We start from the raw sequence: 15,427 nt of genomic DNA on the forward strand, positions 1-15,427 counted from the left end.
CTGTGTGCCATGGCTCTCACAAGAAGTGCTTATTTTTTCCTGCTGTTTAATTTTAAAATCCTAATCTTTAAGTACTGTCAGTAGTTAAACTGATAAAGAAACAGATAAGCTTTTTACAGGATTAGAGCAAGACCTTCATCTTGGTATAATCAGCTGCTGGCAGTTGTCTTGATCCGTGGCTGTGACAAATGGACATGGCCTCTGACTTCAGTGACTTTATTGCCAGCCAGACTTTATGCTCCCTGTGGAGGCAGCAGAGGGCACGTCAAAACAGCCCTCACATGGGCACGGTGCAAGACACTGTCAGGAGAGGCCAGGGAATGAGTAGGAGGTGCCTACAAGAGCCGAGGCATTCCAGCAGAAAGCATGGGGATGGGTTTGTCTGTGTTTGATTGTGTGTTTTCAGGGATAAGGCTGCAAATGATGTTCTTTTTATCAACTGCCAGTGGAAAGCATGGAGCTGCAGTTTGTACTGCAGCCAAGAACAGCAGACAGGAGACCCAGCACCTCTGTATATCCTGGGGTACAACAAGATGGGGGATGGAGGGATTTGCAATTACTGTGTAAACCTGTGACTTTTGGGGGACTGAAAAAAGGCAAGCAGGGTCAATGTGCAGCAAACTAAAGCTCTGTCAGCAGCCTGGCAGAACCAGTTGCACAGAGGAGCAGTATCAGTAAACACTGTGCACTGAACTGCAGCACACCAGCACGGGGCTTAAACAAGCAATACCTCTGTTTGCTGCAGAGCAGGCAGAGCAAGGAGCCATCAAACAATCACATGCCATAAATAATTTGACTCCTTGTTCTTATAGCCTTTATTGAAAATGCTTTTGGTGGTTGCCTTCTTCAAATTGTTGCAAATAGAACTGCTTAGTTTCAGTGATGCATATTCTTAATATTCAATTATTAGTATTCTAATTATAGATGTAAAAAAAACCCCAAATAATGAAACAAACCAACAATCAAATCAGTACCATACATATACTTTTGTATGCCATAGGGGGTGTTTTAGGGAATAGATGAAAACTATCAGCTCCTAAGAAAATAATAATTAGAAAGTACTTAGTTCAAATCCATTTCTATTTTATGCTCTGGATTTTTCCACTGATTTTTATATTTGGATCAAAAGGGCAAAGCCTTTCCTAAAAAGAGGTATTTTATTTCATCAAACAAGTAGATATCTCTTCCTAGTGCTTGGAATACTAACTCTCTCTGAAAGGTGCAAGAAGAAAGGACTGCCCAGACTATAAAGGCAATGCTGGGAAAATTGTTCTAATTTAAAGATATGCATTTTCACTGTACAGACAGTAAATTTCTAAATTACTTCATTACACTCAAGTCTTCGCTTCATAGATTCCAATGTCAGAGACAATTTAATGCCTGGAATTAATGTAGCACACTATCATCTCCAAACTCTATCCATGTGACTGATGTCATTGGTCTGGGGACCCATGTGAAGCAGTAACATTTACAGAGCTTTCAATTACAAGTTTAATACAGGTATCTGATGTTCCACAAGAAACCCTTAATAACTGGTAATAGTCTGCTAGCACTGATGTGGTTCATTTCAGGTTTAAAACATTTAGCAAGTCAACACCTGCATGGATTGTTAAAGCACAGAGATTAGTCCATTGCCACTTTGTAACTACTCTGTGTAATAAAGAGAAATAAAAAAGCAAACAATAAGGCAAATTAATTTCAAGCCTTGGGAAGTTTTGTGTTACTTGTAGAGTGAAATTACTTAAACAATACTACAGTGAACAAATTATGTTATAATTCAAGTTTAGTTGCTACATAAAGGTAACAGTCAAAATATTTTTGGACAAACCTGCTGATGAATAGGAAATCTGTTTTTGCTGGAGAAAAACGTGTAGACTTAAATCTTGATCTGATTATGAAACAGTCACCATATGAGTTATTTTAAGATCACAGGTATTTTATCACAATGGAATGCTGGCACTGAGCTTTATACAGTTTGTGCTGGTTTCTTTTCTCTGTAATTTTAAATTGAGTTTCTTTTGATCTGCCTAAGTGTAAATAAATCAGAGAAAGGCTCAAAGCATAAATGCAGAACAAGAATATTTTCAGTGCTATTGCATTTGAATATCACAGTTGGTTCTTTTTATCTGGTTTTAGCAGAGCTTTTCTTAAGAAGGTTTGTTATCTGGAGATACTGCCCATCCAGTAACATTGGGAGAGCTAATCCTTGTTCACCCATCCTGATATTTGCCATCAGTGCTGCAATCAGTGTGTGCTGAGAGGCTTTCCAGTGCTGATGATGGCCCTTTGAAAAGTGAGAGGAAAATTTTATTAGTTGAAAGTGTGATATCATTCTTCAATAAAAGGTTTAAGGAGACATTTGAGCAGGTGCTGTCCCCACTCTTAATTGTCCAAGCAGTTAAGCCTCTCATCCTTAGTTGCTTCTGTAGATAGGCATTGCCTGTTGAGTTGCTGCCAAAAAGCTGTAATAGCAATACTTACAAAAAGTTAGTGTACTCTACGAACCGGCTTTCTGCAAATAAATATACTGGAATTCGTTTTTACTTTACTTAGAAACTTATTTCTTAAAAAGTGACACATTTTGCCGAGTGAAAAAGCAATAGTGCTGTTACTTAAGTATTCATTACAAATGGCAATACATTCAGGGAAGGTAGGGAACAGGGCACAAAGTAATAGAACAGAGGAGTTTCCAGCTATTAAAGACTTCAAGAAAATATTGCATGCCTATAACAAATGGATTTTTCAAATCCATATTTCTTCCATGCACCAATTTTTCCTGGTTTAAAGGGAATAATTTCAGCCATTTTTCATCAAAAGCCTTATTATTTCCTTCGCCCTTAAGAAAATCTGTCAAGTATAGGCAATTTCAATTGAATATAAGTACAGGGTTTGTCTTCCAAATAATAAATCCCACTGATTGCTGTTGAACACTTTAAGATTACTTTACTAACATCTGCATTTTGTTTGTATAGTCTCCTGTCTACACAAAAGATTTACATAAAAATAAACAGCACAGACAATCACCCACTTGGCTTCCCGGTATGTTCCATATAGATCAGTCGTGCTGCTCTGGAAAAAACAAGTGGGTGTTTGCTGTCGAAAGGGAAAAAATATGTAAGCAATTAGGTATTTTCCAAGTACCTGTAGATGTGGGGGCTGTTAGGTTCGTTTGCTGCAGCATTCCCGTAGCAGGATGGCAATATCGAAGGCACAGATTTACTGTGGCCAGAACTGGGCTGGTTTCCCACAACTGGTGCATTGTTCATTTATTGGCTACAGATTCCCCACGGTTCTGAATCCATGGAAAAGCGTGCCATCAAAACCGGCTCTGTTTGGGTGAGATTTCCAGCCAGGATTAATTAGGTTTTGTTCCAGAGGCACGGCACAGACACAACGCCGTGTGCCCGTGTGTGGGGCTCCACAGCTGCGCAACCCCGAGGGACCTCAGTCCTTCCCCTTGCCCTGTCCTCACCACTGCTACAGAAGCAGCTCCGAAATTTAGGCTCATGCCCAACATCGCAAACGGATAGAGAGCAGTTAGTTGAAAAACAGGAGGCGGTGTCTGTGGTGAAGACAGACCTGCGACAGCTCCGCAGCACTTGGCGCTGACCAAGCGGCTCATTTCTCGGTTCAAAAACACCTCTGGGGACTGGGATGCGACAGGGTATGAGGGTAGGGGATGGATTACTCAACGGCGGGGAAAGTGTTCGGACCCCTTCGGGGCAGAGCCCGGCTGGGACGAGGCGAACCGGGGGCTCTCGGCACCGCCCGCCCCTCACGACACACCCGCGCTGAGGCACCGCCCCCTCCCCTAGGCCACACCCACCGGTGGGCTCGGCCCCGCCCCTCGTCCCTCACAGTCCGCCCCTTCGTGCCGGCCCCGCCCCTTCCCCGCCCACTAACAATCAGCCCCCGCCCATCAAGGACAAGCTCCACCCACCTGCTGTAAGCCCTGCCCACCCGCTGCGCGCTCCCCGGAGATCCCCGCCCACTTCGGCATTGGCCACGCCCCCCAACAGAAGCCCCTCCCCGTCTGTGCTGTCTTGGTCCCGCCCTCTCGAGAAGCCCCGCCCCGCCCGGGGCGCGCGCGGGGAGCGCGGGTTCCCCTTCCGGAGCGGCCGCCGCCCCCCCGCCCGCCGGGTTCGCTTCCGGCGCCGAGCGGGTCCGATGGAGCCGCGGCCGTGAGGCGCCGCCGGCCCGGGCCCGCTGCGGCAGCCGGGCGGAGGCCGGAGCCGGGAGCCGCCGGAGCGCCGGAGGACATGGACAAACTGACCATCATCTCAGGATGCCTCTTCCTGGCCGCCGACATCTTCGCCATCGCCAGCCTGGCGAACCCGGACTGGATCAACACCGGCGAGTCCGCGGGTGAGGGCGGCCGGCGGCGGGACCCGGCAGGTGGCCGGGGAGGGTCTCCGGGGGTGCCGGAGCCGGGCAGAGCGCGGGGAGGGCCGGGGGGCTCCCCCGAGGAGCCGCTGCCCGGGCGGGAGGTGCCGAGGGTCCGCTGGGCACGGGGCGGGCGGGCGGGCGGGCCGGGGCACGGGGGCTCCCGGGGCCCCCCCGGTGCGGCTGCGGGCGGAGCGGCTGATGGGGGCTGGCGGGACCCCTCGGCCCGGGCAGAGCCCCCGGCGGTACGTCCCGGTCCCCCGAGGGGTCCCGCAAAGCCGCCGAGCCCCCTTGGACTCTGCATCCCCGCCTGTGCCTCCCGGGTGCCATCACCTTGGACAGGGAATTCAGATCAGGCTCCGCTTAGTTCGTGGCAGGTTTTGAGTGTCTCGTACTACACTGACGTTTCCTTTGTTGCAGGGAAGTTCTTGCCTTCCTTCATCTCTTCTTTTCCTTTTGCTCCTGCATGCTGATTTTTATCAGCTTTTAAGCCTAGATCCCATGTGGTTTTTATTTTAGAATGTGACGCTGTTTTCTTTAAAAGAACAAGGATTTGTGCATCTGTCTTCTGTTTTCTTGCTAACGGTGTAATTGTTTGTATGAGCAATTTATTTTAGCCTGTTGGTAAGGACCTGGATAGTCTGATCAGTGGAGCAGGGAGAGATAACAGGAGAAGGGCAGCTCTTTGATGTCATGTCCCTGGGGAACACAAAGCTCCGTGTCAGGAAAGGAAGCCATCCTTACTGCAAACAGATGAAATTAAATTAACCACCTTGACTAGCATTAGGACCCGAGGGAATGGCCTGAAGCTGTGTCAGGGGAGATTTAGATTGGATCTCAGGAAAATGTTCTTCCCCCGAGGGTGGCTGGGCTCTGAACAGGCTCCCCAGGGCAGTGATCACAGCACCAAGCCTGACAGAGCTCAAGGAGTGTTTGGACAATGCTCTCAGGCACATGATGAGATTTTTGGGGTTGTCCTGTGCCAAGCCAGGAGCTGGACTTGATGATTCCTGTGAGTCACTTCCAACTCAGGAGATTCCATGACTTTTCCTAAATGTATAACTTTGAAGTAAACCACAAGTTAGTATAAAGAAAAATGGTCTTGGTGTAAAGAGTTCTGTCATAAATTCTTGCTGAGGGTTTAAAAAATTTTCTTTGTCTGGCTTGCATCTTTCATGGCTAATATTCAGTGTGATGTAAAAGGATTGGGGTTCAAATTATGTCATATTTCATTTATTCTAATGAATTAGAGTATTGAAAATGTTGGCTGTTAGAGATTGATGAGTGGGTTTTCCTTCTGACCAGACTGTCCTAATGGCTTGTTTGAATTGCTTCTAGTCTAGAACCTGGCCTTTCCTACATGCTCCAGACCAGAGGAACAAGTCTCTTTCCTTCCCAAAGTGCAGCATTCAGGAACTCCTCAGATGACTTCACCGTTCCTCCTGTAGCTAATTGTGATGATTTTCCTGCCTGTGGCTATATAAAATAGTTGGTTCTTTCCTCTTAGAATTCCACCTAGCAGTACTGCTGCAGTAATGAGCTTCAGGGGCTTAAATAAAATAATCTTAATTTTAAATATTTAAGTATGTCTTTCTGAAGTCCTGCCTCACATTAGCAGATCCTGTGCAATGTGTGGTTTCTCTCTGCCCATATAGAAGTGAGATAACCAAACTATTCTGAAAAAAGCACTGAAGGAAAAAGAAGGTCCTTCGGGAATTAAGCACAGTCCTTTACATTCTTTCTTAGACAAAAATGTTTGATATCTCTTTATAATACAAAAATTGTCTCCTAAAATATTATAAGTAGCAATCGTTATTTCTTGGTTACTTGGTGGATGATTACTTAAGAATCATCTGCCATTTCTGAGGTGCAACTAACAATATTTCTTTTAATTAGGCTGTAAAACATGAAATCTGTGTGGATTTTTCTGAAGGACTTCACTAGTCAAATAGTGTTTTGACAGACCTAAGTCTTTTTTCTATTCTTTGCTATGTTTTGAAGCCAAACAAATTGCTGTCTTGATAAAACCATAAAGGAGAGCTAGCTGTCATCCTTCCTTAGTGACTATTCTGTAGATTTTTGTTGATACGGGATTCAATGCATTATTATAAGACTTCTGGTTAAAAGCAACATAAATGTATATTTCTAGTGCTTAGACCTTCTAAACTGAGCCTTTTGCCCAAACTGCAAAGAAAGGAAGTGTGAGGATGCCCATTGAACCGAGGGCTTCCTGTAGCAAACACGGTGGTATTGAATTATGAGGTGAATGCTTTTATGAGTGCCATTCATTACCCAGAGCCTGCTGGGGAGAGATTTGGCAAAGGAGGGCACAGCCCTGATGGTAAAACCTGTCCCAGCTGCTGGTGACATTCAGGCACTCTCAGCAGACTTACCGTGCTTGGAGCACATCCAAGGCCTCCAGCTTCCATATGTGCCACTCAGAACCAGGGTTTTTTTAAGCATCCTGCACTCTGCTGGTGAAAGGAACTGTTTTGTAAAAGAAAATATTTCTTTGCTTTATTTCTGTGTTCTTAGGCCCATCTCCTGTGGGAATTATTCTAAATTCTGCTTCTACAAGTCAGCCTAGTCCCGAGGAGGAAGGGGGGTAACAGTGTCTCTCTGCTTGGCTGCTGAAAGGCAGCGTAGAACAGCCTGGTCTCCATAACACTGCAGCTGTTTGAGGATGGCACAGAGCAGAGGTCTTGGCAATCCTGGGAAGGCAGCACTGCATTGGCTCATTCAGAGCTGTTTACAGCCATTCATTTTGGGAACCTGGGCTTATGTTTCAGGGGAAAAAAAAAAAAGGAATCTGTTCTGATTTGAATGCTAAACAATGTGTACCTCTTACTCCAGAGATAATGATGATTTTCTGCTAAATTGGATAGCAAAATAAATCAGTGGCTTTAAAGCTTTTCTGAAAAATCTAGATGGTTGTCAATATTTTTTTAAAGGAGCTTGTGTTCTGTGGAATCAATATAGAAGAAGGGCTGATTAGTCTACTAAATCTTACTCGTAAAGATAAGTTTTACAGTCATTTGAAAAATGTCAGCTATAAAAATTTCTCTCCAGCATTGCAATTAAGAGCAAAGGAGTGCAACCAAGATCACTGAAGGTTTCAGATGCTTATCTGAACCACACCTTTGTGAACATGGGTCCAAGTCTCCATTTGGCTCTTCGTGTAGTTTAGTAAGAATTGTTCATTAGCTGAGTTTTGGGTATTTCATACATCTTTAAGATTATAAAGGAAAGATGAAAATAAAATGGATTTTTCTTTCAGAGAGTTCTCAGTGAGGTTTTGTTATTCGTGCTGTGCAAGTGCAGAACGCTGATAACCAATGTGGAAACCAGTGGCTGCTCAGTATTCTTGCACTGACAGCCTTTTCTTATCAAACTGACACTCTGTGTGAGAAATAAGGACAGAGTTGGCTTTAATTTAAACCAATGCCTAAAGTGCCACTGATTTCAGTAGGAAGGAATTCTGCTCCTGTATCTCTACACTTCTTTTGAGAAGAACTTTATAAGCTGATAGTTTTGTCTCCATATGTTCCTTTTTTGTGTGGGAGGGTCTTTAATGATTTTGATATTTTGCCTTCAGTAGGGGAGGAAGGGGGATAGAAGCTGCTCTAAGCTTCAGCTCTCAACTCTTTTGTGGGGAAGAGGGTATGAATAGTGTGCACAGCTGAAATTAGAGTTGTTAAAAGCTGTACATGTGTGGGGTTTGACAATTTGAAATGCTTTTAGGGTAGGTCAAATAATTCAAGAAGATAATTTAATCAAATAAAATCTCCCTTCAGAAAGCTAAGCTATCAGTTTGTTTATGTGATTTAGTCATCCCTTCCTATGTAGCGATTGTTCACTTGATTCCAATTTACAGAACAACGTGTACCTTTTTTATAGCACTCATTAAGTTCATATGGATGTCAGAATTTAAGGATGCTTAACTCTGATGGGTAACTCCTAAAGCAAGTATATATCACATCCTCTTATGCTGATCCACAGATCACCAGGGAACATTGAGTATAATGTTATGGCCAGGCCACTCAGCATATGCACAGCAGTGCTGACCTGGGTGATATTGCTGTTCAGCAGAGCTTCCAATTTCATCTCACATCTGTGACATAAGCACAAGGTCCTTGTGTTAAGAATTCTGCTTTTCATGTGAACTTCTGTATCAAACATTCTGTATCTTGCTGTGCAGTAACAGTATGAGAGTGAATTGTGAATCTACAAGATGCCACTTATTTTAAATTGCCTGTTTACAAATGCTGCCTTTCTGTGTATCTTCCCAAGTGTTATGTGTAGTCCTTGGGTTTGCATTCTGAGTTGTAGTTTTATTTGTGAAGCATGATTCCTGACTCAGTGGTATCTGTGGTCTTCTAGGAGAACAAGCCGTACGCAGCAGGCCGTCCCTCCTGAGGCAGTTACCTCCCTGCTCCTGTGAAATAAGTTGTCTGGTACTAAGTGGAAAATTACTGATGTTCAGTGTTATTCCTCTTCATGTCATAGCTCTTCCTGAGGAATTTTGCTCCACAGTTCCAAGAGGAACTGTAGCTTTGTTGGGATCAGCTTAATGAACTATCACAGGTGATGTGACCAAGCAGTGATTCCTGGCTCCTGCTGAGCTTGAGACCACTGAAATGTTTTTCTCTAATTGGAGCACTGACTATACATGGAATAAACCCAAGACCACATGAGGGTACTTGATTTAATTAGTATTTCTAAATAGAATAGAATAGATAAAATAAATAAAGCATCAACAATTTAAAGAGCGTGCAAACTTGAGTTCCAGCTGGAACTATTGTTCTAAGTACAGTTGTCTGCTCCAAAACTAGTGATATGTAAAAATCAGGATGGCATATTACCACTGCCTTCTGCCCTTTAGGGCCTGTGCTGAGAAGCTGTTCATGTACAACACTCCTCTGTGGAGGACTCATGATATAGAGCAGTCATTGTGCTGCCCACTGAAGGAGACAGTGGTTTGTTTCTGTGATGTGTGGATTGTTGGCTTTTCAAAAACTGGTTGTAAAAGGATTCTGGTGATGAGTTGTTAAGCATCTTGCAATACACTCAAAACACAGCACGTGTCTCCCAGTTCTTCTCGGTAGAGAATGGTGAGACGTGATTGGAAGCGATTCTACAAAATTACTTTTTCCTCATGTTTCTTGTGCTATCGTGTAGTGACTGTGACAGGAGAAGTTATTTGCCCTTTCATGGACCTGTTTGGATTGCATGCTGAGAATACAAAAAAAAAGGATGAGGATACAGAGAATGAAGAATTATGTACCATCAGGTCCTAGAAAGAGGTGAGTGCTGAAAAGCAATCTCCTAAGCCATCTGAACATCAGAGTGTTAAAATTAGATTGTGGAACAAAATTTTCAGGAAAACACATTCCTTAGATAGATGCTCCCGGGTGTGTGAGCAAGGAGGGAAAGGTGGTGAGCTGTGATTAAGACCTGCTGGTCCTAAGATGCAGGCACTGCCAACTACCTGCCTTTCACAGATGTTGCCAGTGCCTTAAAAACAACAATAGAAAACCCAAATAAGAACCCTGTATAATTTGAATACTCTATCAAGACTAGTCTGTTAATAGTTCTGGGAGGGTCAGTGCCATCTTGAAAATGAACATTTCCATTCCACTTTGGGACTGTAGATGTAAAAATGTGACAAAGAAGAGTGTTTGAATTGTGCTTGGGTTCTGTATTTGACCAGGCCTTAAGGCACAAGAAAAATCAATAGAAAGGCATTGTTGTAATGAATTAATTTTGTGCTTACTCAATCAGTCAACATTTAAACATATGGAACTATTTTATGTGTAGGAAGAATCCCATGAAAGAGAGCTGTGTCAGCCTGGTTACTTGAGCCTGCCAGAGCAGAGATGAGAGAGCCAATTGTTTTTGTCCATTGAGAAACTGATGTTTTACATCTGCTTTTTAACAAATACAAACTGATACAGCTCCTGTGAGATGCACGTTTTGTTTTCTCTTTAGCATGTGAAGGTACAAAATTAATAGTTTGCCTTCGACCAAATGCTGTTGAATTCCTCATTCTCTAATTAGTGTTAAAGAATTAGGTAAGAAATACCTGATTACAGAGTGCAGATTTGAGAGCCAGTAACTTGTCATATCTACCATCTGGCATGGCTGAGTTTGGATGTTGGCAAGTTATTGTGGTAGTACCTCAGTTTCTTCCTCTGTAAAAAAAGGTGGTATCTTTATCACTAAAGCTTCTTTCAGCCTTAACAGCAAAGCTTCCATTTCTTTTTTTTTTTAACTTTTGTTTCCTATCACAATTTTACTTTATTAAACTGAGGAGAAAATAATCACAGAATAACAGGCATTTAATTTGTCTTTTCTGATGGTACGTGCTTTTGATAAGGTACTTGAGTTTCAGATATTTGGAATAACCTTTTTGCCTTTATTTACTTGCCAGCAGTATGCACAGTTACTACAGAATTAAATTCTAATCTGTATGTGCAGATACAGGTTTGTTTTCTGTCTATCCTACACTTTACTCGAGGAGGACTCGATGATCCTTGTGAGTCCCTTCCTACTCAGAATATTCTGTGATTCAAAGTTCGTGGTACTTTGTAAAGCTGCTGTGTAGACAGTACAACCTGTGGGAAAGGTGCCTTGGTGAGACTTCAGCTTTGTGACTTCAGGAACTTACCTGTGTCTCACAAACAGTGATGGTTTTTTAAATCAGCTTAGAGCTGATTTTACTTGTGTCTGTCGCATTTGCTGCCACAAACTGACACTGAAATCAACACAAGAGTGATTTAAATACATGAATCTTAAAAGGAAGGATTCATTAGTGTGTACTGCAAAACAAAGATTAAAAAGAGTCTGAAATAATGAAAAAAGGAATCCTGTTAATGGCTGAGGCTTATTAAAAACATTTGTATTGTTCAGTTTCCAGCCAGCACTTACATGTAAGCAGCATTATGTAAACTCCATTTGTACTTTTGCCAAAGCAAAGAAGATCAGTAGGTCAAACTTTTAAACTTGACCTACTTTTTTTTTATAGGTACTTCAAAACAGCTTAACTTTTTCCCACTTATTTTCACGCTAGTCTTGAAACAAAGTGGAGAGAACTAACTTTTCTTGTGTGCTGCATGTGTAGGATTTTCATCTTATTTAGGCAGTTCTTGAATCCTTTTCCAGAAGTGGTTGAGAACTGTGTATTTCAGAAGGTAACTGGAGTGACTCATAGATGAGGAGGAATATTGACCTTTGCAGTGGATAAATGCTATTTTAAAAACAGATACAAAGTTATGTTTGTAGTATGGTCGAACAACTAAAACATGGAGAATGTTTTATTCTTGTACAAAGTAATTTGGGAAAATTATAAATTATTTTATAGTATGTACAATTTTAAATTTTAAAATAAATTTCTCAGTACCTAATGATAAGTTCTTATAATTCAGAGTGCCTACAAATTTAGCAATTCACAAAGGTTTTTATTACTAAGGGCTATATGCAGGAAAAAAGTTCTGTGGTAATTTTGCAGCAGTCCCCTTATGGGTGCTCCAGCTGCTTTGCTGAATTTCACTTTTCTTCCCCAAGCCTCTGACTGATGGAGATATACACAGATCTGCAAAACTGGAGATATGGCCAAGAAGAGGATCTGTGCAGGGTAGGTGTCTATTTTAAGGAAAGCAGAAACAAGCTAGAGCATTTGACTGGAAAAGCACTTTTATTGGCCTGATTCTGTAGGAATCTACACGGAATGAACAGTCATAGGCTGTGTCCTTTCTCAGGGTGAAGCTTTTGGTTTCTTCCTGTGATATCATGTTTGATTTCCTTCTTAATGTATTATCTTGTATATATGTTTTAAATTTTGTAAATAGAGTTGATGATGAGAGTTTGGTCTCTCTTGGAAATGTCCTTAGGAAATGTCTGATTGTGATGGTTTGTCTGTGGGATGGGCTAATCCAGTATGAAATACACGCTGCTAAGAGTTAGAGGTTCAAAATTCATACAGAGAATGTAGAGTCTGGTTCCTGTCTTTGAGTAAAACGTAGTCTAATATATCTGGGTCCTTGGGATGAACTAAAATGCTCCCTTGTGAAGGCACTGAAAGCCTCTCAAGGATTCACTGCAGTATCCAAAGCCAGCATTTCCTATCCAAACAACACAGTGTGATAAGCAACAGTTGGCTGCTGCCCAAGAGCCTCATGGTAGCTGCAGTTCTGTGCCATAAATTACAAAGCACTTTGGGATTATTAAGGATGACAGTCTCTCAAGGTGTAGTGATTAATACCCCACTTAGATGTTTAAATACTTGTCCAGTTGAAGACAGTTCACATTAAGCCTTGAACTTCCTTGACCGTGAGCAATTCTTTTGCCATTGTTTGGACACTGCATTGGTAGGGCTGGGCTGCCTCTGGGCTTGGTACATCCAAGAATTTAATAATCAAATTACAGTGTTCATAGACAATAAAGTCAAGTAGTTTATTTCTGTGCTGCTCATCATCGAGCCGGTTTGTAGAGTTTTAGTGTTGCAGTTCTTACTCGCGGGTTTTCCGTTCCTTTGCCCAGGTTGTTCTTGCCTTGTTTCCACTTTTCTTGCTGTGACTACTTTCAGCTGTTGGCAGTAATGTCATTTAGTTGTATTTTAAGGAATAAGTGTGGGATCAGAATAGGAGAGAAAAGGACAACTGATTGTTCACTGTGTGCCTCAGAACTGCTCTGCTGTGAATACTTCAGAAGGGCTGCTTTGAACACTGATTCTTTCTACTCTTCTCAAATTGATGGCACATATACTAATGTTCTTAGGCTTAGTGAAACAGCTTGCTTTCTGCAATAAAATCTTTGTATCCATGTGGAATGAGAGGGTTTCGGACTTCATTGATAGGCAGGACAAATGTACAAGTAAGGGGGAATGGTTTTATCTGTAACTTCATCTGTGTGAGCTTATTGCATCAAACATTCACAACCTTTGGTTATAATGTCTTTATACCAAAGCAAAGTGAAGAAAACCGAGGAAAGGTTGTCATGGACCTCAAGTTTCCTAAAGGATGACTTTTGTACAGAGGGTGACTTGTTTGACTTAAAAATTTACTTTGATGTTCAGTCTTCTCTACACAAAATAGAAAGGCTCTAAACTGCAGCATTAAGAGGTATCTTTTCTTAAGCACAGACAGTAATCCAACAGTATTCCCACCGTCAGTGGAAATGTCAGCTCCAGAAACTGCCACAGGGGAAGATTCTGATGAGAAGAGGAGAAAAGGCACTGCTGCTTCTGTGCCTGTTGATGTGAGGAGCCTTGTGGGCGTAGCGTGCTGTGGGGGAAGAGAAGTCACAAGGGTGAAGCAAGAACTTCTTTTCCTTAGGTTGAATTCCGTTCTGAAACTAATCATGCACGTAAATTCACGAGTTAATGATGTGCTCTCCATTGCAGAAACTCATGTGGGAAGAAGCACGTTTCATGTTGTCTTTGAAACCCACACTTAATTCAATTTAAAAACTGTGCTATAAGATTGTACAGGAAACCTGGAAAGATTGAAAGGCCAAGAATTTCTAATGTGGTCCCATAAATTCTTTCGGTGGAATATTAGTGGGTCACTCAGCAATTCCAAGAAGCACTCTGAAGCTTAATACATGAAAAATGGTGAAATAAAGAGAATAAAGGGCAGAAGTAGTAGTTGCTGTTTTACGAACAGAAGTCTGTTGACTTATGCCCAGTGGAATCTGAAGTAAATGCTGTCTGTAAGTAGATGTTCAATAAGATGAAGTTGATGAGTATTTCTTGGTTTTTTATATAAAATCTAACAGACTGAATTCTGCTTCAGAACGTCAGTATAACAACTGTATAAACATTTGTTAACAGATATGCTCTTTGGAGCACTATATAACATCTGATTGCTTTTGAAGAATAGTCCCACTTTCTCAGAAAGGGCTGAGCCTTGCTGTTTTCAGTAAAGTATAAATTTAACTGTTCAGGAATAGTCTGTCTTCTCTTATTCTAGCAAAAAAAAAAAAAAGTCTCCAGACTCTAAGAGTCTATTTTTGTAGATGCCAATTTGTGATAAGGGAGAAAGTGTTATCACCCCACAGACAGCACCTGTTAATTGCCTAAATAATTCAGGCTTAAATTATGCAGGCTTCTAAAACAAGGACGTGCCCTAGCAAAAGGGATAAGAAAATATAATTTCAGGATAGACCCTGAATATGCTTCCTGCTTTTCTATTCTTCTTTGTTTTTAATGTTTTTCTTGTGATGGGAACAACAAGCAAATGCCTAATTTCAAGAATTATTACTGCAGAAGAAGGTTGGGGTTCGGTTTTGTTTGGTTTATTTTCCAGTTTGCCTGAAAAGTAGAAGCTACTATTTAAACTGGAGGGGCTTCAAATGTTAATCAGGCAGGAAACTGTGTGCCAGCAGTCCTTGAGGACAGGTGGTGTGTAGTTAAGCTGTGTGTCAGTCTGTATTTCAGCACGTGAAGCGTTATTGGAGATAATGAAATCTTTGCCCCTGTACCTCATCCCTTTCAAGTGCAGTTTAACCTGCATTGCTGGTTCTTACAAGCGTGTCATACACAGGTTTGGCAACAGCTAAAAAGCGCCTTTAGGAATAAAATCTAAGGTTGGGTTTTATTCTACTTGAAATATTATTCCAGTTGCAATGAAATATGTCTTCGGGCAAATAGGTGCCATTCTTCAGTTGACAAAGATGCCTTGTGGAATAAAGCCAAGTCTGGTAGACAGGGATAGCATCTTTTATATTCCCAACTAGTACAGTGAGGGAAACTTATGTGTCCAAGGAAGGGCTCTCAAGACCAGAAATGTGCCTAATCTTTCCAGTTATTCTAGAGGTTTTAATAAAAGATTACTTCTACCTGCAAACTTCCCTTCTCGTGTCCTCATTGCTATAAATACAATCCTGCCATCAGTTGTGTGATTTAAAGGAACTGCCACAATTGTTAGTACATTTTGTTTGCTTTTTGAATGTTTTGTTCTTTATTTAGCATAGTCTGTTGTACTTTCAGGCAATCTGGGCCTAACATATTCTCTCAGAAGTGGACCAAGAGACAGTTAGGCTCAGG

At 41.9% G+C, this 15,427-nt stretch overlaps 1 protein-coding gene across 2 annotated transcripts in view; it reads left to right on the plus strand.

The window, feature by feature from the left end:
* Positions 1-4,185: 4,185 nt before the first annotated feature.
* The window catches only part of MOSMO (modulator of smoothened), a 28,119-nt gene continuing 16,877 nt past the window's right edge, over positions 4,186-15,427 (plus strand). For both annotated transcript variants that reach the window (XR_004359892.1, XM_032703992.1), the window contains exon 1: positions 4,186-4,365. Coding sequence is in view for 1 of the 2 variants with exons in the window: in XM_032703992.1 (XP_032559883.1) it covers positions 4,260-4,365 (106 nt within the window). In the remaining variant the exon portion in view is untranslated. The remainder of the gene's footprint in view (positions 4,366-15,427) is intronic.

This window comes from Chiroxiphia lanceolata, chromosome 16 (genome assembly GCF_009829145.1).
Source record: "Chiroxiphia lanceolata isolate bChiLan1 chromosome 16, bChiLan1.pri, whole genome shotgun sequence".
In the NCBI taxonomy this organism is placed as follows: Eukaryota; Metazoa; Chordata; class Aves; order Passeriformes; family Pipridae; genus Chiroxiphia; species Chiroxiphia lanceolata.